Source organism: Colletotrichum destructivum, chromosome 3 (genome assembly GCF_034447905.1).
Source record: "Colletotrichum destructivum chromosome 3, complete sequence".
Lineage (NCBI taxonomy): Eukaryota > Fungi > Ascomycota > Sordariomycetes > Glomerellales > Glomerellaceae > Colletotrichum > Colletotrichum destructivum.
Window position 1 is genome coordinate 3,544,677 of NC_085898.1, and position 20,528 is coordinate 3,565,204.

The window sequence follows — 20,528 nt, forward strand, 5'->3', positions numbered from 1 at the left end:
ATGCATCAGAAGACGCGGGTGTTGCGTGCAGCTCTCCAGCAATACGGAGGCGGACGCTCCACCGTTCGTCCGACAGACGCCCTTGGGCTTCGAATCCAATCCCGCTTTCGACTAACCATGCAAATCTGACTTCAACATAGTCGATATGCGGCACGGCCGTCTTACCAGCGTCAATCCCGCGGCCGTCGATGTACGTATATCGTGGTGGTGGCCAGACCGGTCGCATCTGCAGGCGTCTCTGTCAGCGTTTCCCGTGCTGGTGCTTTCTCCCTTCTTGGCTATTCTCTTCCCCATCTACCTGCTCGCCTCGAACGGTATCGACCAGTGATCACCAGGTCAGCACACCACTTGACCGGGAAACCAATCGAATTGTCATGCTGTTGTCACTGATCGTTTGCTATCGTTGGTGCAACATCTCACGTCTTGTTGGGAGCAAGCATCAATCACATTGTGGCTGATTCGCCGAAGACCATACAGTCGGCTCAGTGCGGATAATGTACATGAAATCGCTCCTCTGCCCAAAAGCCACCCTATGCAAACTTTGCGCACCTGCACTCCCGATTTACAGCCAAAAAGACTCTGCGTGGGAACGAATGCCGCGCAATCTACTTTCTTTAATGCAATTGGGTGTCCCTTGCAACCCTATTCTTACACAGCCGGCCCGCCCGCGGCTCGCTCTCGATGCCTACACCGTTCGAATAAATCAATCTACCAAGCAACGCAGAAGAGAAAAAAAGGGAAAAAAGTCCATCTAGAGTAGAGATGCGTAATTGTGAGGGAGATGTGTCAGCCTGCCGTGACGCTTTGTGCGGGTTCGTCTAATCGTATGTGATAAAACCACCCCCTTTTCTCCTTCTTTGCTTTGTCGAGAACATACGCCCGGGACATCCGCTAGTCGGCTCTTCGCCTCGCCGCTGTCTTGCCAATGACACGTCTCTGTCTCCCGCCGTTGCTACGAAGTCGTCGGCATGACGGGACGACCGTCGTGGGGAAGACGGGACTAGAGAAGGGTTCGTGTAGGGTTGAGGAATGGGCGTGGGACGGCGAAAATCCCGAGGTGGCGCGGTGTGACCACGGCGGGCAAGCAAATCAATCGATGCGTGACAGCGCCATACCGTGCAACGGAGGGATCTAATCGTCGTCCTCGTCGTCGGATTCGTCCTTCTTTTTCTTCTTGTCCTTCTTCTTCTTGTCGTCCTGCGCCTTCTTCCAGTCGCATGTCTTGCATTTGTTGGCGGCCTCCCGGTCAAGCTCGGGGAAGATGAGATCAAAGACGTCGGAGTACCAGGCAACAGGCTTGCCCTCGATACCCTCCTTGATGTTCTAGTGGCGGGCAGATGTTAGCAAACAAACTCGTGAAAACATTTACGACGCGAAGGAAGACGACGTACCTCTGGGAGCTCGAGCCAGTCGGACATGCAGTCCTTGGGGAAGATGATCATCTTGCAGCCGGCGCGGCGGGCGGCGACGGTCTTCTCGCGCAGGCCGCCGATGCGAAGGACCTTGCCGGTAAGCGTGAGCTCGCCCGTCATGGCGACAGTGGGGTTGACGGGGGTGTCGAGGGCAAGCGAGAGGAGCGATGTAGCCATGGTGATACCGGCCGAGGGCCCGTCCTTGGACACTGCGCCGTCGGGCACGTGCAGGTGCAGCTTGGCCTTGTCGAAGAAGTGGTTGTCGGGGAAGTCCTTGACCATGAGCGACTTGGCGAACGAGTAGGCGATGGTCGACGACTCCTTCATGACGTTCTTGAGGTTGCCCGTGATCTCGAGGCCGGGCCGGCTGCTGGGCCGCAGGGGCGCCTGCAGGATCGACTCGACGTACATCGCGGCGCCGCCCATCTGGGTCCAGGCAAGACCCATGGCGACGCCGGCGGGGTTGACCTCGTAGAGGCGGTCTGAAGTGAAGACCGGGGGACCGACGTAGTCGACTAGGTTGTCCTTGCCGATGGTGACGTGGACCGTATCAGGGACGTTCAGGGCGACACGGGGCTTCTCTGTGGCCGCAGTCTCGGTCGACTGCTCACCCTTCTCGCGCGCCGTCTCCGTATTCTTCTCCGACTCCGTCAGCGCCTCCTTGCCGTCCTCCGTCAGAGCCTCCTTCTCGGGGAGCACCTCCTCGCCGAGGTCCTGCACGATCTTCAGCGCAGATTTTCTGTACACTTTCTCGATCTGCTTTTTGAGGTTGCGCACGCCAGACTCGCGGGCGTACGACTTGATGAGCTCCTCGATAGCCTCCTCACTGAGCTTGACGTCGGCGTTGGCGAGACCCGCGGCCTCCCTGGCGGCTGGGGCCAGATACTTGTCGGCGATGGCCTTCTTCTCGTCGGCGACGTAGCCCGAGAGCTGGATCAGCTCCATGCGGTCGAGGAGGGGTCTCGGGATGGTGTCCGTCATGTTGGCGGTGCACACGAAAAGGACCTTTGACAGGTCGACGGGAACGTCCATGTAGTGGTCGAGGAAAGAGCTGTTCTGCTCGGGATCGAGCAATTCAAGCAGGGCAGACGAGGGGTCGCCCTGGTACCCGCGACCAATCTTGTCGATCTCGTCGATGAGGATCAGCGGGTTTTCCGTCTGGCACTTCTTCAGGGCCTGAATGATGCGACCGGGCAAAGCACCGACGTAGGTTCTTCGGTGGCCCTTGATCTCGGCCACGTCCGTCAGACCGCCGACGCTGAATCTGTAGTACTGGCGGTTGAGGGCGCGGGCAATGGACTTGCCAATCGAAGTCTTTCCGACACCAGGGGGGCCGACGAAGCAGATGATCTTGCCCTCGACGGTGCCACGCAGCTTTCCAACGGCAATGAACTCAAGGATGCGGTCCTTGACGTCCTTCAGCCCGTAGTGGTCCTCATCCAGGACCGTCATGGCGTTCTTAATGCCAAAATTCTCGGCGCTGCGCTGGCCCCAGGGGATCTGCGTCAACCAGTCGAGGTAGTTCCGTGTGACGTTAAACTCGGACGCAGCAGGCTCGAGGTGCGCCAGCTTGTTGATTTCATCATCAAATACCTTGCGCACGGCTTCGGGCATCGCCAGCTTGTCTGCCTTTTCCTTGAATCTCTCAACTAACTTGTCCTTGCCGTCCGACTCGAGGCCCAATTCGCGGCGGATGCCCTTCATCTGCTCCATCAACCAGTACTCGCGCTGCCGCTTAGTAATCTTACTCTCAACGTCCTTGGTGATCTTGGACTGGAGCTGGGCGTTCATGAGCTCCTTCTTCAAGACGATGAGGGCCTTTTGCATCCTCTCCTCGACGTTGAGACTCGACAGGACCTCTTGTAGTTCGCCCTGCTCACCCGAAGAGACGGCCGCGGCGAAATCTGCCAGCTTCGCCGGCTCGGAGGTGACGTTGCCGGTGGACTGGCTCATGGAGAACGTCGAGATTTGGTCGCGGAAGAGGCTGTTCATTGTGGCAACCTCCTTGAATACGTTGACAATCTCGTTCGTCACGGCGCGGATGACGGCGCTTTTCGGGTCGTAGGGCTCCTCAGTCAAGTTCTCGACGTTGACGAGACTGACTGGGTATCTCTTGAGGAACGCCGTGGGTTCGTACTTCTCCGCTGCCTGCTCGGCCTTGGGGGCCACGGCGCTTTCTTCGAAGCTGGCGACGACATCGCCCTTCTTATCCTGCTGCCCATCCTCTTCGGTAGACTTCGGGGGTATCGGCTCGGGAACCGGCTCGACCTTGGCCTCGCTCGACTTCGCGTCCTCCTTTCCAGGAGGTAACAGGCTCGACAGGCGGATACGGCGGTGAGGGTAAAGAATGGCCGTCAGGGCGCCCTGCTCGCCGTGCATGGGGAACGCGCTCGTGATCTGCGCAAAGACACCGGTGTCGTAGACGTCATCGACATTGCGGATAACGTCTTCGTCCTGATTCTCGTCCTTGAACAGAAAGGCACCGACGTAGGGTTGGCCTCTCTTGATCATCTCGGTAATGGCGGCGGCGACGTTCGGATCCTTGATGGTAATGGCCTTGTAGAAACCGGGGAACAAAGGTCGCTTCGCAATGGGAATGGCCAGGACCTGAGGGTAGACATCGGGCACGACGGGCTTCTGCAGACTCTTGTCAGAGGCTCTGCGCCCGCGTCTGCCGCCGCTGTCACCTTTGTCGTCACTGCCTCCTGACCCCGCCGATGAACCGCCGGCGGCACTGCCGGCCTTGCCATCTTGCACAGGTCCGGACCCTTCGCTCTTAGCGGATGAGTCGGAGGTCGAGCTCTTGGCCTCGGCCAGCTCCTTCTCCTCAAGCTCACGCTGGTTCTTTATATTTGCCTTGTGTTCCTCTTCGGACAGCGGCTCGACCTTGGGGTCGAAGAATGTGCTGTCGTCATCCTTGAGCCATCGTGTTGACGTCGAGAACGGGGAGACTGCTCGCTGGCTACCGGGGCCGAGGTATAGGCGGTCGAAGGTCGAAGCGGAAGACCTCGGGGTGCTCGCGGCGGGTGTCCTGCTACTCGAGACCGAGTAAGGGCGTCTGAGGTAGTTTGCTGGGCGGCCGAGGGTCAGGCGCCTCGGAAAGCTCGATCGCATCACCATGCTGCCAGCGATTGGGGGCGGAAGTCTGCGAGTCAAACGTCGAGGAAGCTCCGGCCGCGGCACGTGGTGGTGGTCGGTTAATGTAGGACTGGAAGGGCGTGTGCCGCTGAGTCTTGATTTCGGGTGGGATTGGGTATCGACAAAAGAGACGAGCTGCAATGGACAACTGAAAGGTGCAGATTGGGCTGTTTATGCAGAAGGGGAAGAAGCACTCCGAGTCCTAGGTCACGATGCGCATCGCCTCCTGACGTCTTACAAATACAGAGCAGAGAAGGTGAGCAGAGTAACCTTTTAGTTACCTATTATGGAGCCGATCGGGGGAGGGCCACTAGGAAGAGTAAACGACATCACCACAAAAAAGCACTGACAGTTTGCCGCTCTTGCCAGGCTGCGGGCTGGCAGTTGGCCAGTGGCCACTAAACGCTGGCGGTGGAGGCCGGCGGTGGCTATGGAACCTGGAAGAACATCGGCCCCGGTTGCCGGCGGGGGCACCTACAGAGGACTCCGCCGCCCCCCCACAGATGCGTGGCTGGCTGGCCAGCTCGCGGGCTGCTGCCGTGCCCACAGCTAGAAGCGCTTCGGGTTGGTGAAGGGGCATTGGTCGACAGCGCCCGCTTTCGAATTCCTTACACTGTATGATTCTACCTGTGTCTCACATCAAATACAGTGAAACAACATCTTTCAGACAGTACGCCACTGCGCTCAAGCCGTCCACTAAACCTCCGCCAACCAACCAAGTCCCAAGCCAACTGCCAACTGCCTTACCTGCAACAGTGCCGTCCGGCTTCTCTGACTCGTTGCGGGGAAGGGGGAAACAAAACCAAACGCCCACTCCACATCTGGAGGAGGGATTGAAGGACAAGTTTGTCCTGCCATCCCGTCTAACACGGTCCGTTCGCACAGCTGGAGGAAGCCGAGGCCCTTTTCAGACCCAGCCAACCGGTTTATAGTACTTGAAGAGGAACCTCATTTTCCCTTTCACTCATTCCCCTCATTCCTCCTTCCCACATTCCAAGATCTTTTTTACCAGACTACATGCCGTTGTAAACGGTCGTCGAACCCGGTGTCTCTCATCTGCCCGCATACCCATATTCGGCTATAATCTGCATCTTCACCTTGCTAGCGCTTCACCCTGCTGATCCTTCATCGACGAAACATCCAAAGCACTCTCTGTCTCTGTCTCCATCTCTCCGTCATCCGTTGACACCTTCCCTGCTACCGGGGACCCTTACCCACACTTTCTCTCGCTTACCGACAGAACCTCAAAACGGCTTCCTGACCATCTCGACTTGAACCCTCCCTAGCTACCTACTACGCCTTGTCATCTTCCTCTCTGTCTCCTTCCGGACATCTCGCATCCGCGCCCTCAACTCCCCCCCTTCGACATATACATACATAAACACACGCCCAGCGCGAGCCATTATGCCTTCTTCCAGCCAAAAGTCAGATGTCGCGTCCTCCCTCTCCAAACTCTCAATAGACAGCTCCAAGAAGACACTCGCCGCCAAAAACGTCAAGGAGCCGGTGGCAGACTCATGGGAAGATGAGGACGTAGACGATGGAGAAGAAGTAGAAGAAGAAGAAGAAGAAGAAGAAGACCGTGAGGCGGCAAAGCCCCAAACAGATGGCTCCAAGGCTCCGCCGCCGACCCCCATCTCTCCATCCTACAACACGGCAGACCGGTCCTTCTCTCCGTACGGGGCTGCTGACTCCTCTTCTGCCCTTGGCGCTCCGCCGCCGGCAGACGGCGACCGCATCCGCCGACCAGAAAAGACGGACGCCGTGGCGCGGCGCATGATCGCAAGCGCCCTCGGCGTTAAGGTGCCCCGCATGACGGAGGAGCAGCGGGCCTACGACCGGGCCGTCAAGGAGAAGGAGCGCAAGCGCCGGGACGAGGAGAAGGCCGCCGAGAAGCGGCGGCTGGAGGAAGCCGAGAAGGCCAAAGCCGCCATCTGGGAGGACTAGGGGGCGGTGTGTCGACCTTATCCTTGGACAGTTTGGTGACCTGCGCAACAACGTCGCCATTACATTTCCTGCCCTATTTCACTCATCACTGGTACGTGAGTGGGGAGGACGTTGCTGGCGGCATTTTTTTACAAAATCTTTTTTTGGAGCATCACCTCATATATATACCACGGTCTACGCACCGTTTAGGGACACGTGATTTCAGTTGACCATATTCTCTTCTCGTCTGGTTTGATCTAATCCGATCTGTGCCAACCCCTTTCTCGGAAAGCTACAGTCAACCCAGGTCCAGAATGGAGAAAAAGAAGAAGAAAAGGGGGGGAGGGAGATGATGCCCAAATCTCTCCCCCCCTCTCTCTCTCTCTGCCTTGTCCACGCGCGGGGACATTTTTATATCTGTAATTAAAGCTACAAGTAAGAAAACAAATCCAAGGGGTGAAAAGTGGTGGGAGACGGTAGGCGTCTGGGTCGGCATCCCCACCGCTGGCTTTCCTCTTTCTTCACTTCAAGATGCAGCCCATACCCGCCAGACCCACAAACGCTTCGCTATGCTGTTATTTTGTGCCGTCGTATCGCGCTCCGCTTTGCCTTTTTGCTTCTGTCATGTTCCCCGTCAGAGTGTTGTATTATCATCCACCAAAGCCACGTTTTATATTTTGGAGTCTCTCATGCCTTTCAGTGATCGCTGCCCCAGGCCTTCGCCGCTTCGGCTGCCGCCTCCGCGGCTGCCGCCGTGGCCCTTGATTCCTTGGCATCAACGTCGTCATCGTCGTCACTATCATGCTCTGGCCGCTGAGCCTTGGTGGTGTTGGCGGTCGTGGCGGTCGATGACACGGTGATGGCAATTGTTTCTCCCTGCTCCTTTCCATCGTCGGGGCTTACGGGCTTGATGGCGACGCTCTCCCCTCCGTCCAACCGGCCATCCTGTGCGCTTGGGGTAGCCGCCGTTGTTGGCGTTGTCGCGTCTGCCACAGCATTCGCCGCAGAATCCCCCTTGGACTGCGCCCGGCGGTCCGCCACGGGGCTCGCGGGCGTCTCCGACTCGGCGGTCTCTGCCGAAAAGACCGATTCCGTATATGAGCCTTGCGTCAGCGGCTGGAAATCATGCTTGTCGCTTTGGCGGTTCTGGCTGATGTCAACCCCAGCAGAGGATGTGGAGACCCGCGACCCGGACACCGATGTTGAGTCCTTTTCGCTGTTGCCGGCCCTACTAACGTCCGTCTTTGACTTTCCCCATCCGCGGCCCCAGCCGTATCCTCCGCTATTACTGGTCGCGGTCGGAGAACTGCTCCCACTGGCGCCGCCGCCGCCGCCTCCACCCCATCCGGCCTTGCGCTTCTCGCCAGCCCACGTCACCCACGAGCTGACGTACGAGGTAGCCTTGTTCCCGGGAGCCGGCCCATTGCCCGGCGTCTTTGCCGTGTCCGCGGCTCCCCCCGACGTAGGTCCAGCAGCAAACCCGCCAGCCTTTTCGGCTTCAGCAGCAGCCGCCTCCGCCACGATGCGCTGTTCCTCGGCCCTCTTTCTCTGCGCTTCGCGAAAGGCCTCCATATCGGCGTAGAATTTGTTGAACATGTTCGACGCTTTTTCTTTACCAACGGCAAAGTTCCGCCCGAGAACCTCCTTGCCTACGGCAAGGCGCTCGTCGAGGTGCATATCCTGCACCTGTTGTGCGATACGGCGCTGGACGTCGTCAATGGTGAGGCCGCCGGCGCAGGGGTGCCGCGGCTCGACGACGTCGAAGAGGTGCGAGTCAGTGTTTGCGTTCCAGATGCGGTGGTTCTCGGTGCGGGACCACGATTCGACAAAGTCGCTGCTGTAGTCTAGGGACGGGTCGCCCTCGATGTGCGGAAGAAGGGCTCTGGGGTTGTTCGGATTTGCGAGGAGGTGGTTGTGATACTTGACGGAGGATACCAGGGAGAGGATATATTCTTCGAACTGAAGACGGATGAACTCCTCACTACCGACATAACCCATAGTGTTGGGCCGTTGGGGGTTGGCGTCATCCCAGGTGTCGTTGACGACCTGTGTGATGTAGTCTATCCAGCGGCGGTCGGCGGCAGAGAGAGCAAGGGCACTTCTGAGGGAAGAGGATGTGACGTTGACGGTGTGTTCGTCGAGATTAATTAAAATATCGCTGTAGCGGTCCTTTTGTTGCAAGAGAAGCGAATTCGTGCTGCCGACAATGTACGACTTGGTGCCAAAGTCGGCCAGAATATCGAGCTGCTGGAGGGGGGTATAGGGCCCGAACAGACTGCCCTGTACACGTTGTCAGTGCCTCACGTTTCTTCAACCGGTGATTCGCGGCGAACATACCTGGCCGAATATCTGGAGAGGAAGGCCCATGTAAGTGAGCAGGGAATTACGATCGCTAGTCCGCAGACTCGTAGGCCGCGCCAGCTTCTTCTCGTAGTTGTTCAGCTCCGGGTCAGCGCAGTCGATGAGATTACGAATAAGACCGGGTATTAAAGAGATTAGAGAAAACTGCATCATGCACAACCGTTCACATCGTGATCCGAAGAAGAGCATCTGCCCAGCATCGAATTAGCTCTCAAACGCCTCACAGATCGGGACAAGGCAATGAATATTAGGCCGAACGAGCGTACCTTTGGTTGTAGGAGACAACATTTGAGTAGCACCAAGGTCTGCCACTTAAACTCATGGACCAGTTCGCGCAGGCTCATACCGAGGTGTTGGTCGCGGCTCTCCTCGTCAGTGAGAAGCCCACGCTCCTTCTCCTCGGCGAGACTCTCCTGGAAGCGGCGGAGAATCTCCGTGTCTGTAAACTCGCGCTGGGCGAACCACGCCTGGGTGACAACGCTAAGGCGCTCGCGCATCATGCCAAAGTGCTGCGGCGTGTCGGCGATGACGACAACGGCCTTCTGGACCGTCGAGCGCGTCACGTCGGCAGGACGATTCAGGAGCTGTGAGGCGTCGAGCTGTCGTGTGCAAGATATGCCGAAGAGGGACGTCGCCGGCCCCGTGGTGGTCGCGGGGCGGAGGAGGGTGAAGTAGGAGAAGTCCTCGCTTGATCTAGTAGTAGTCTGTTAGCTCTTCATCGTATGGATCTCAGGGAGCATTGAGGCCATGTGACAAGCAAAGCCCCCGTGCTGCCTCAAGCTATCAAAGTGCTCGTCTCCACTCACAAATGCGCTCCATCGCTAAGCGCCATGAACGGCAACAAGCCCCAGTCATACTCGATCGCCGGATCGATACCCTCCGCCGCGCCGAACCACATTTCGACTTCAGGCCCGCGGGCATGATGAAAGTCAACAACCGTCACCAACGGTATAAAGCCGAGCCTGGCCGGTGTCGAGGGCACCGTCAGGGGTGTAGCGGCGCCGGACGTGGGCGTCGCAACCTCGGGAGTGTCCATATTTTCCTCCTCTTCTCCGCTGCCTCTATCTAGAGTCTGTTCCTTGTCACCCGCGATGCAACATGCGCCGAGGTCACCGGGGTCTGCAGGTCTTCGTGGTCGGGAATCCTTCGCAAACAGTTCGATCGTCCTCTGGTTTTCTCGTTGTATGTTTAGTGGTCTTGTGTCTTCTTCTTTTTCTGGCTTCCTTGGCGGAATGAGTTCCACTCCTACGACATTACCATGTACTCTAGTGTTGGTGGTTCTTTCCTTGTTTCCACTGCCACTTTGGTTCCGTCGCACGTTCCGTCGCAAGTTCGCCCGGCGTGGGTCGCTTGATGGAAACCTCGCAGACGTAGAGCTATGTCACCTCGAGTTGAAGCGGGCAAGCTCGGTCTTCGAGAGGAATCTCCCCCCCAAAAAAAAAGTTGTGGGAGGGGCTATAGTCTATTCTGACGTAGTATCGACTTCCCGCCAACTGAGGGGGGATGGGGGAAGGTGTGAGACAAAAGCCGCTGGGTGCAGATAGGTATTCAAGAGGAATTGGCCGTTGGAAAATTGCAGGCAAAATGTGCCTTTGTCGGTGAAGTAAATAGCAAACGTTTTGTCGGTCGTTCTCTTTCTTTCGTCCGTCTCAAGTCGGCAAGTCTCCCTCAGGGTGGGCGGAAGCTCACAGGATGGAAATCGGTGACGCCTTGGATTGTCCCCGTGAAAGCACGTGGGCGCGCACGCGAAAAATCAAAGAAAAAAAAAGGTGTGTGAGAGCGAGCTGGGAAAGTCAGTCGGGTCGCACCGCTGCTGGGCAAAGAGTCGAGTCTGGGTCGGTGATTCGTCCGTGGTCTTGGTGTTGTGTTGGCAAATTAGGGAATAAGACGTAGTAGTGGCTGCTGTAATGATGAGCGGCGCGTCTCCTCGACACTTCGTGTCGAATGGCAGTGGCGTCGAAGTTCTACAACAAGAGAACAACAATTGGCCGCCTCCTGAGGAAACACCTGGTGAAAAGGCAAACAGCGAAGGGGGGGGGAAGGATGGTGAGGGCGAAGAGGAGGGGGGAGAAGGGCCCTTCGAGCTCGGATGTTCGTGGTGGGTTCGTGGTAGGCTTTGTATTGGACCTGGATGCGGTGCTGCTGCTCCCCGGTGCTCAAATGAGCTGGGCTCGGCGAGGGGTGGGTTGCAGATGAGTTGTTGAATTAGTGCCAATGCACTATCGCAAAAACGAGTTAAAAAGAATAGGTTGGCCAACGTTTCGATGCGACTACCTACTTCGCAATTTCTTCTTCGGCTTTCTTGCACCCATCACACTTATGTCGTTCCCATGCAGACCCTTGGAAGCAGCAAATGCTAGGGACACGTGCAATGAACGACTTGTCTCGTCCCGTCCCACATAGAGGCGACAGGTCCAGGGATTCGAGTCTCCGACGTTCGAGAACATGAACGAAAAGCTAGGTGAAAAATCTAATGCTGCATCGAACGAAACCCATAAACTCAGTGCGGTCCCAAATTGAGTCCAAACCACAATCTAATGGTACTCACACATGGGCGTACAAAGGCACGCTCACGCTCGCCTGCACCCGAGTGTCGTAGAACCACAAGCAATGCAGCTCTTAGGCAAGGCCGGAAATCACGTGTGGTGAGACCAGCTCAATGTCGTCCCTTGTGACAATGAGCAAAGTCCCGGCCAGGAAGAAGGGGGGAAGGCGGATCCGGAGATCGTCGAGTGTCTGTATCTTACTGCCGGTCTACAAACCCAGCCGCCGCCCCCGGCATGATTACTATCTAGGTTGTAGACTGGTAATGATCCTCTGTGTCCAGGACAATAGACTCGTCGCCTGAGTAAACACAACTTCCTACCGCCCAAAAAGAACAGAAGAAGAAAAGGGGGGGAAACCCACCACATCTGCGAATCAGCCCGGCGCTAAGCCAACCAGCACCCTCAACGCCTGTGTGTGATGCGATGCCAGCGTCCGTCAGAGAAGAGACACGTCAACCATGCACGACAGCAAAGAGCACCGACCACCACCGGCCATCGCCGACGAATGAAAAAAATAAAGGAGACAATATATAGAAAGTATCATGGTCGTCCAGCTCCGGCTCCTCAGCGTCACACCCATGATCCGACCCCATGGTCGCAAATCCTCATACTCTCTCTATCTCTCTCTGCGCGTCTAAATAAATCAACCCCGGGTAATGTGACCCGGCAGGTCCATGTCACCAGCCCGGCAACGAGCACAAACAAGCCCTTCCCCGAATTCCCGTCTCCGGAATGAACTCTTACCATCTCCCCGGTGGGGGTAAACACAAGCTCACACAGACACATGCACAAATATCAAGCCGGAGGGACAGGTATATCACGTCAAGCTCGCTCTCGTTCTCGCCCCAGGCTCACGTCACCTTGCCCGAACCTCAAAAGACCGCCAGCGTGTACTGCATTGCATGAGATTGAGAATCATCACCTCCCCCCCTTCAGGCCATATCCCGTCCCGTGCCCGTTCTCCATATCCTCTCATCTCACCCACTACACCACCCCTACCTATACCTCATGGCAATGCAGCTCTCGTCATTTCTCCTCGGTCAATAGTATTTGTCGGTTTCTAAATCTATTGTTGCGTCATTGCTGGCGAGTCCAAAACCCAGCGTCTTTGGAACCCTCCTATGGCAATCCAGGGTTGACTGGGTGTGTTCAACATGTTCTTCATCAAGTATGCACGTAGACTATCCATGGCCACATAGTCGAGGCGGTGTGCGAGGCCACCCGTGACCAGATACCACCTGCTAACAACGATCGGCAAAGGTTCTCTCATCTTCATCCTCCAAAGCAGATTGCCAAGTCGCCAAGATCGTCAACTCTTCTATGCTGGGTGGGCGTTGTGTTTTCACGGGTTTCTATTCCTGGACCTTTTTTTTTAATCCTTTGTTTATTTACTCGCTCTTCTCGGGTGCCGTGTCTTCCACCAATCATCCAGAACCGATGCTCTCCTCTCGATGTCATCAGTTTGTAGTAAATGCGCACAACCTCAGGCACGCCTTTTACGTAGTCGTACCTGGTGGGCAGTTCCTCAAGAAAGGGGGCCTTGACGTCCACTCTCGACTTCGTCACCACCCTTATGGCATGGGCTTGAAACCAGATCCAACATAACCGAAGACCCAGAGAACCAGAGAAAAGAAGAAAAATTTGTTGAAGCAGAATGCCAAAAAAGAAAAAGTGAATAACACCCCCGATATGCATGCCATTCCTTTATATCGCGTATACTGTTGGCCCTTTGCATAGTCAACGTTACAATAACCGATCCTGTCTTCCGAACACCATGTCAAGGGTCAATGTACTGGAGACACGTCCCGTCTGGTTTTGCGTGGTATCATAGCCTCCCCTCCTCCTATTTATCCTCGCTACGCCCCTAGCTCCTCTGTCTATTGTCCATTGAACTGTTCTTCCATTTGTTGTGCTGACGCGTCAACGTTGTGGTAGTCGAGTATCTCCGAGTACCTGCAGACAAAAATGATTAGCACCGGGTTCAAAAAGGTGTCTGTGGACGTTGACATACATCATGATCTTCCATGTGTCCACGGGCAGGTCAGCGTCATTGAAACTCCAATCGAACTTCTCCTCGGCGACGGGCTCGTCGGTGGGATCGTGGTAAGGAGCAAGGTAGTCGTGGGACAGTGCCTCGGTGGCCGTTATCCGCTTCTTGGGGTCAAAGACCAGCATCCTCTCCAGAAGATCGATAGCGGATGGATCGGCATTCTTAAACTTGTTCTTCAAGGGTTGTCTTTCGCGCTTTGGCAGCGACTTGACGAATCGGAGGGTCTGGTCGATGGTCAGCAACATATTCACGGGTTCCTCCTCATGATTACCGGGAACTCACATTTTCGCTAGCAATGCCGTTGATGACATCGTCGGGGGGAGTGCCCAGCAACTCCGTGATGATGGAGAACTGATTGACATGATCCTTGCCCGGAAACAAGGGCTTTCCCTCGAGCATCTCGGCGAAGATGCAGCCCGCGCTCCAGATGTCGACCTCGACGTCGTACTTTTGCCACGTGAGCATGATCTCGGGGGCACGGTAGTATCTCGTCGAAACGTAACCGGTCATCTGAGGGTCTTGGATACGGGCAAGGCCGAAGTCGCAAATCTTCAAATCGCAGTTCTCGTTGACGAGGATGTTGCTAGGCTTCAAGTCACGGTGGACGACGCCGGCTGAGTGGACGTATTTCAGACCACGCTGCGATAGTGTCAGTTAACTGATCGGAGCGGACCCCGGGAAGATGGGGGGATACATACCATGATCTGGTAGAGGAAGTACTGAATGAACTGCTTCTCGAGAGGCCTAGAGGTAAGCAGCCTGTGCAGATCGGTACCGAGAAGTTCCGTGACGAAATAGATATCCTCGAGAGGGGAGATGAAGATATCACTAAGGGAGATGACCTGTGATGGGCGTCAGCGCGTCGTCCAACCAACAGACAAAGAGACAGATGGCGGCAATTCAACATACGTTCTCGTGTCTCAGGTGCTTCAGCAGCTTGAGCTCGCGGTATGTCCGCTTGGCGAGGACGGGGGTGCTGAAGGGCTTCATGATTTTCTTTACGGCGACATTCTGGTTTGTGAGCTGGTCACGGGCGGAGCTGACGGCGGCAAGTCGAGTTAGCAAACGGATAGACAGATTTGCTCGCGAAGAAAAGCCGTCGCGAGAGGTCCTCTCTCATAGACTAACCAAACGAGTCCGAAGGCGCCCATGCCGACGGGTTGCAAGTCCGAGTACCTCGAGGTGATCTCGAAGGTCGTGCCGAAAATTTGTGCTCTAATAAATTCGGCCATTTTGTGAGGTGGTCGATCTGCCTGATCGAGAAGGATGGGGGTTTCTTGAGAGATCGAAGGGTTGAGGCACGCCGATCGGTCAAGTAGAAGAATGGAAATTGATCGTCTAGCGTGGGGGAAGAGTTAAGAGGATTGAGGGGTGAAGAATGCTCTTTACTGTGCTAGATTGTCGCGGAGGAGGAGAGCCGGAAAACTGGGCGGGCTGAGGGAATTCGAGAAGAGGCTTTGTGAGGTGCGATGGGCAGCTGTCCAGTGTCTAGACTTGGATGGCCTGGGATTGATGGGTAGGTAGATGGAGGGATGGCGGGAGTCGGCTGGATTTGAAAGAGATGTAGCGACGGCGGGGGAGCGAGCTCAAGGATTTGTTTCGCTGGAGGGGTGGCTGTTCGGCGGGGGCGTCCTGGGAGTGGACGTGGACGAGAGGGTGGGGATGGGGAGGTCGGGTCCGCGGTCGTGGCAGTGGTGGGTGCAAGAGCGCGGCGGGGTAAACGAAAGTGGCAACGAGTGAGAGCGCACGTCTGCCACGATCTGTGGTGGTAGTGCTGATGGCGGTTCTGGGCTTTCTGTGATTCCGGAGCAGCCTGAGCAATGTGGCAACGGCATTAGCGAGCCTCTTCTAGCAGGGAAGCAAGCAGTAAAGAGACAGCTGTGAGAGGCAGCGGATGCAGCTAGTGGGGGATAGCAATGGCGGAACAACAATCTGGTTTTTTCTTCTCCCCTTTCCGCCCTTTTCCCCCGGTCATAGTAGTCTTTTGCGCCGCCAAGGGTACCCCCAATTCACAATTGACCATGTCGCAGAGAGGCATAACCAGATGGGGCTCGTAGGGAGAAGAGTGGTGAAAGGGGGCAAGGGTAGGTGAGGGCCAATAGAGTGCAAGTATGGTGCAACAACCAGTGAATTGCTTACCAGCAGAGTTTCCAAACAGTCAGCGTCTGGATGTAGAGTATCTCAACGATACTCTTTTTCTTTCTAACCTTTCCGAGGAATTTTACTTCTTTTTCCGTTCCCCTTCCTAAGGTCGAGGGGTATCCTCGTCCTTGTGTATCCCGGGCTGAAGTCCGCGGTGATGGGTGGGCGAGGTGGCGGGCGCACGTGGGGAGTGTAGGCAACAAACGTCGATCAATCGTCCTCGTCCTCTATTTTTGTTCGCTGTCACAGTGTGAAGCTGGGCATAGAGAGGTGGAGATCTGCACAACTGCACTGATCGAATGGCTTGCAGGGAGGCGAGTAGAGTTGGGACAGAGACGAGGTGCGCGGTCGAGGTTATTGTCTGTTCTCTGCGATTCGTTCGGACTAGGGTGGGAGGCTGTTATGCGGCTTGTTGCGGCTGGAGCTCCTTGAAATGCGACGCAGGGATTTTCTCACACCTCGCAGAGTGAAGGGCACGGATGAGTCTGGAGAGGGTGAGTTGACTGGAGAAGATGCTGAGTGGATGTGAGATGGCAAAAAACCCGGCGAAAAGTAGGACAGAGAAGGAACAGTTGGCCGTCCAGCTTGGAGGGGGAAAGTACTTTTTATTTGCTCCCGGAGAGGGCTGCGCCTGGGAATGATAACCTAGGCTGAGCCGGAGGAGGGATGTCAAAGAGGAGAGAGGGGTGTATCCAGGCAAAGAAGACATGGAAAGAGACCAGATAGAGAGGGACAATTGCGAGAGACCGGGGAGGAGGAGGAGGAGGAGGAGGAGGAGGAGGAACTTGCTCTGGATGAGAGTGCCCCGCTCCCGGCTTGTGCAGGACCGACCCGGGGGCTGCTGTGAGAGGTGCTTGAGTGCTGGAGGTCAAGGGGGTGTGTCTGTCTTCCCTAGCGCGAACGGTGGCCTGTCCGAGACGGGCACAAGATGTGAAAAGTGTACGGTTACGGTACGGTACGGTTACAACCAGGCAAGCAAACCACAGCGGCTCTCATTGGTTAGGGCGACGAAGTAAACGGGAAGCGTTGAATCGTGGCAGGTGCTGTTGCGACTTGATGAGACGGAAAGCAACCGTGAAGCAGAATGTCTACCATGGTCGGGGCGGACTGGAGTTGAGTGGAAAACGTACAAGTCCCCGATCCGATGTTAATTTAGCCAATCTCAATAAAAACAAAGTATTGTAGAAAAATAAAATTTGAGGCTGGGTTACAATACAGCAAGATAGGTATCGCAAGTGACCGACCGAGAGACAGTCATACCTGTCACGGAAAGGGCATTTGGAAAGGGCACTTGGAATGGTCTGAGCACCGCGGCACATCTCAGTCCAGCTCACCACGGGTCGCGGCTGGGGAATTTGGCCTCTTCCGCGTTATACGATGCACAGTGAAGCGCATGCCAACCTAGCTCGACTTTGGCATCGGGCGCCGCCCGTGCCGACTTGCACCTTAATAACTGCCTACCGACCAGGTAGTACAACATGGCTAGGTGCCCAGAGCGCGGTGGATTGGACAGTTCGGCGCTTGTCTTGTCTTGCCGTCGAGACACAACATCGAGATGACGGTGCAAAAAGAGAACAAACAAAAAGCAGGGAACTCCACGGCAAAACATGGGGTTTTGCATCTTCTGGATATCAGGAGCATCGGACATTGGATCGAAATCGACGATGACGGGCTTGCCATCGTGGACAGCACACACAGGCAGTCAGTTTTCAGAAGCAGATCCTGACTCTTTCCCCCCATTCTTAGCCAATCACACAAGCTCGTTTTTTTATCTTCAATTCATGTTCCTCCTGGTGGTGATGCACTTAGTACCAAAACCGCCATCCGTCCTCTTCGTCGTTGTGGTGTCGTCGACGACGCCCAGGTCTTCTTTCGAGAATGCCATGTTTTGCTCGAGGTGCATCCCTCCCCCCGATTATCCCGTTTTCCCGTTTGGCAATTCCCAACGGAACCCCTGTTCCGTACCTGACCATCCCATCCTTCCTGGCTCCTGCCCAGCGTGCCAGTCTCCAGAAGCCTCACCTCACCCACCCCATGATACGAGACGGTGAGCTTTTTTGGAGTTTTGGCATTTTACGGGGCGGCTACTCGCACCCCCCCCCCCCCCCCCCATTCCGGCTTCAGGGCTGTTGCCTTGCACCACCACCGGTGATCAACAACTTTCTCTCATTCTCAGAGCTCCAACTTAACTCTGACTCTGTCGCAGTGCACAGTTATTCGCAACCTCAAGTGAGCGGTGCACACTAAAAAGCACCCTCCTCATTGACATGTAAGATCCATCCAAATTTACCATCTGGTGGTGCAGCATGCCCGCTCGTGCTTGTGCGTCGTGCATGTTGTCTATAACCAACCAAGCAGAACCATCCCAATAATCTCCTGTCTCTGACCGTATTTTGGTCGGGAGATGAGAACTACCTAGGCGTCTCGCTGTCATTTGGTCGTGCCCAGATACATACCGCCTCCTCCTTCAATTCCAGGTACTCTGCAACATGGGGGCCAAGTGCAAAGGAAGGAAGCAAAAAACTCACACGAGACAGATAACGACCTCTGACGTCATTATGAGATCGCATCGAGATGTGCAGGGGTGACACTTAGGAATTCTCCTGTGTCGTGTCCTGCACTAAGGGGAAAGTGGAGGGGGTGTGCGTGTGTCCCGTCCCGCTACGTTAGCCGCGCCTGCTGACCCGGCTGGACTATGGTCGGTTTAGCGTGCAATAAGGTGCTAGCGGCTCAGCGTCCGAGCTGCTTGATCCACTAACGCCCCGAAACACGTTAGGAAAATCCTTCAACACTAACATTCTTGCGGTACCCCTTCTGCGGGCCCCCGCCGCAAAATGACCTGCTCTACAATAATGTTTTTCGATCGGTGGTCCAGACCTCTCCTAACCGAACATCGATGTCATGGATGAGGATCGAGACCTGGGAAACTGTCCCCCTTCTCCCCCCAAGTGCCCAAAATTTCCGTCACGGGACACTCCCTCAAGCACCACAACAGCCGCACGTTCTAGACTAGCCTGAATGTGCCCTAATCAAGCGTGTTGTCTACTGTAGCTGGGCATATGTCCGCAAAGCGCCGCGGAGGGGGGGGGGGGGCAAACGGGTCCCGTTAGATGCAAAAGTGAAAACTGGTCCCTGATGGATTACTTACAGTCTTTGCAATGCTGAGATAGGAGTTGCCCAGCTGACCCAACCCAATCTTTCCAGGGCCGCTTCCAGTTCCAACTGAGGGACAATCTTCACCTCGGAGCGCTCGATCCAACAACGGCAGGTGGGGGTTGTCGTCGTCAATAATGGAAACCACTTAACAACTGGTTTTGTGTTTTGCTGTCCGATAAGGCAACGATTACAGCAAGTCTAGTGTTTCTCCGTCCACTTCGCCCGGTTGAGATTGCCATTGGAGCTGCGACTCCTCTTTCAAGAAAACAAAATAAAAACTCTGCTATGACACAGTGCCAGGATGCCTAAAAACAACAACAACAACAACAACAACAACAACAACAACAACAGCAACAGCAACAGCAACAAAAGATGAAAGAGGGCGAAAGGATGATTCTTCACCCCATCCCTGAAGTGGCCCATCCAAAAAGTAGGGGGAATAGTCGAGGTGTGTTGGGATGGGGGGGACGCGCGAGAGCCAAAACAGACTCAACTTAACGATTACCTCTGACGCCCGTCATGGAGGGGTCATAACCACGACAGGAGAGGCTTTATGCCGGGCTTGCTCTTGCGCAAGTCAAGGTATCCGGGAGGGGTGACGTGCGCAAACCACCTTTTTTGCTTGTCTTGCGCCCTGGAATCCCGCTGCGATGGATCTTGAAGCTGTGTTGGTTGGACCCTTCCTGCCGGCGGACGGAGATCCAGGGATCAACCCGTGCGTGATCGTTTTGTCGATGCTGATCCTGAACTATTTTGTTCACAAGAAACGAGCCAGAAAAAGGAAAGAGGTGGACGACGAATGGTGGGAACGACCAATGCACACACTCACACGTACCGTTCCAGAGGACCCTTTAACCCGTTCTCTATCTCTCTGGACCCTGAATCCCCCTATTGTGTATCCGTACCGGAAGATCATTTTGATCCGTCGACATTTGACTCCGTCGCATCCTAGGTGTAATAGACTCGCCCGCCACCTCATCGCGCGAGGGGGGAGCCGGCGCGACGGCCGCCCTGCGCCGCAGCTGTTTAAACAGTCCCGGCATCCCATGTAACGCACCAAAAAGGAGTCATGCCTAACCAGATGATATTCACATGAGTTCAAATCCCAATCACGACTGACTCTTTCCAACCCCCCAATCCAGATAAACCTTGAAGCACGAATCAGTAGTTCCCTTCCACTTCCCCACGGCTCCGTCAAAAACGTATCTTTTCGGTGTCTAGGTTCTACACGTGTGCGAAGTACCCGACCAAGCCAACCAAACACCTCGTTGCTGGCCAGAGTGGGCTCATAAACGTTCAGGACCCAACAGAGGAACCCGCCCGTTCCTGTCGTTCCTCTGATGTCATACTGCATCCTCTCTCTCTGCCACTCTGCCCGGCAAGGCTGGGGGGGGGTAAGAAATGAACGGTAGCTTTTATTTGACTTCAGTCCCTTGGTTTTCTCTCTTGCAGCAGGGAAGGGAAAGATTCAGGTTCCAAAAGCAGGGTCTCGAAGCAGTGACGACAATCCGCACACAAAACCACAGAAAACAACCCTCCCCTCTTCTTCTCCTCTCCGGACCAATCTCCCCGGGCGAATCCTATCTTTTCATCGCGGCCGAAGTAGGTGCTCTGGTAGCGCAGTAGCATATCTGCGCGTTGTGTCCACGCGCAGCTGCTGTATATGCAACCGACTTGTTTCGAACAGCTGTGCTGCCATTCTGATCCGCGGGCTGCCGATTCTGGAACCTGCATGCGATGTTGCCTTCCAAAATTCCAGAACGCCTGCCATGACAGCATTGCACAAATCATTTACCT

At 55.5% G+C, this 20,528-nt stretch overlaps 4 protein-coding genes across 4 annotated transcripts; 1 reads left to right on the plus strand and 3 right to left on the minus strand.

The window, feature by feature from the left end:
* Positions 1-418: 418 nt before the first annotated feature.
* On the minus strand, positions 419-4,865 carry CDEST_05166 (Putative ribosomal protein uS5 domain 2-type superfamily). Its single transcript, XM_062921325.1, has 2 exons — positions 1,392-4,865; positions 419-1,323 (listed from the first exon to the last, which is right to left on the minus strand). The coding sequence occupies exons 1-2, from the start codon at positions 4,530-4,532 to the stop codon at positions 1,132-1,134; spliced, it is 3,333 nt and encodes a 1,110-aa protein (XP_062777376.1). The 5' UTR covers positions 4,533-4,865; the 3' UTR covers positions 419-1,131.
* A 518-nt stretch (positions 4,866-5,383) lies between these two features.
* CDEST_05167 (uncharacterized protein) lies at positions 5,384-6,580 on the plus strand. Its single transcript, XM_062921326.1, has one exon. The coding sequence runs from the start codon at positions 5,955-5,957 to the stop codon at positions 6,495-6,497; it is 543 nt and encodes a 180-aa protein (XP_062777377.1). The 5' UTR covers positions 5,384-5,954; the 3' UTR covers positions 6,498-6,580.
* Position 6,581: 1 nt separating this feature from the next.
* CDEST_05168 (Putative AVL9/DENND6 domain, tripartite DENN domain-containing protein) lies at positions 6,582-11,017 on the minus strand. Its single transcript, XM_062921327.1, has 4 exons — positions 9,644-11,017; positions 9,104-9,530; positions 8,814-9,026; positions 6,582-8,756 (listed from the first exon to the last, which is right to left on the minus strand). Exons 1-4 carry the CDS (start codon positions 9,871-9,873, stop codon positions 7,173-7,175), a joined length of 2,454 nt encoding a protein of 817 aa, XP_062777378.1. The 5' UTR covers positions 9,874-11,017; the 3' UTR covers positions 6,582-7,172.
* Positions 11,018-12,727: 1,710 nt separating this feature from the next.
* CDEST_05169 (Putative serine/threonine-protein kinase, active) lies at positions 12,728-16,214 on the minus strand. The gene is made up of 7 exons (XM_062921328.1): positions 15,573-16,214; positions 14,562-15,246; positions 14,343-14,472; positions 14,132-14,275; positions 13,716-14,072; positions 13,395-13,657; positions 12,728-13,336 (listed from the first exon to the last, which is right to left on the minus strand). The coding sequence occupies exons 2-7, from the start codon at positions 14,663-14,665 to the stop codon at positions 13,261-13,263; spliced, it is 1,074 nt and encodes a 357-aa protein (XP_062777379.1). The 5' UTR covers positions 14,666-15,246; positions 15,573-16,214; the 3' UTR covers positions 12,728-13,260.
* Between the last annotated feature and the right edge of the window lie 4,314 nt (positions 16,215-20,528).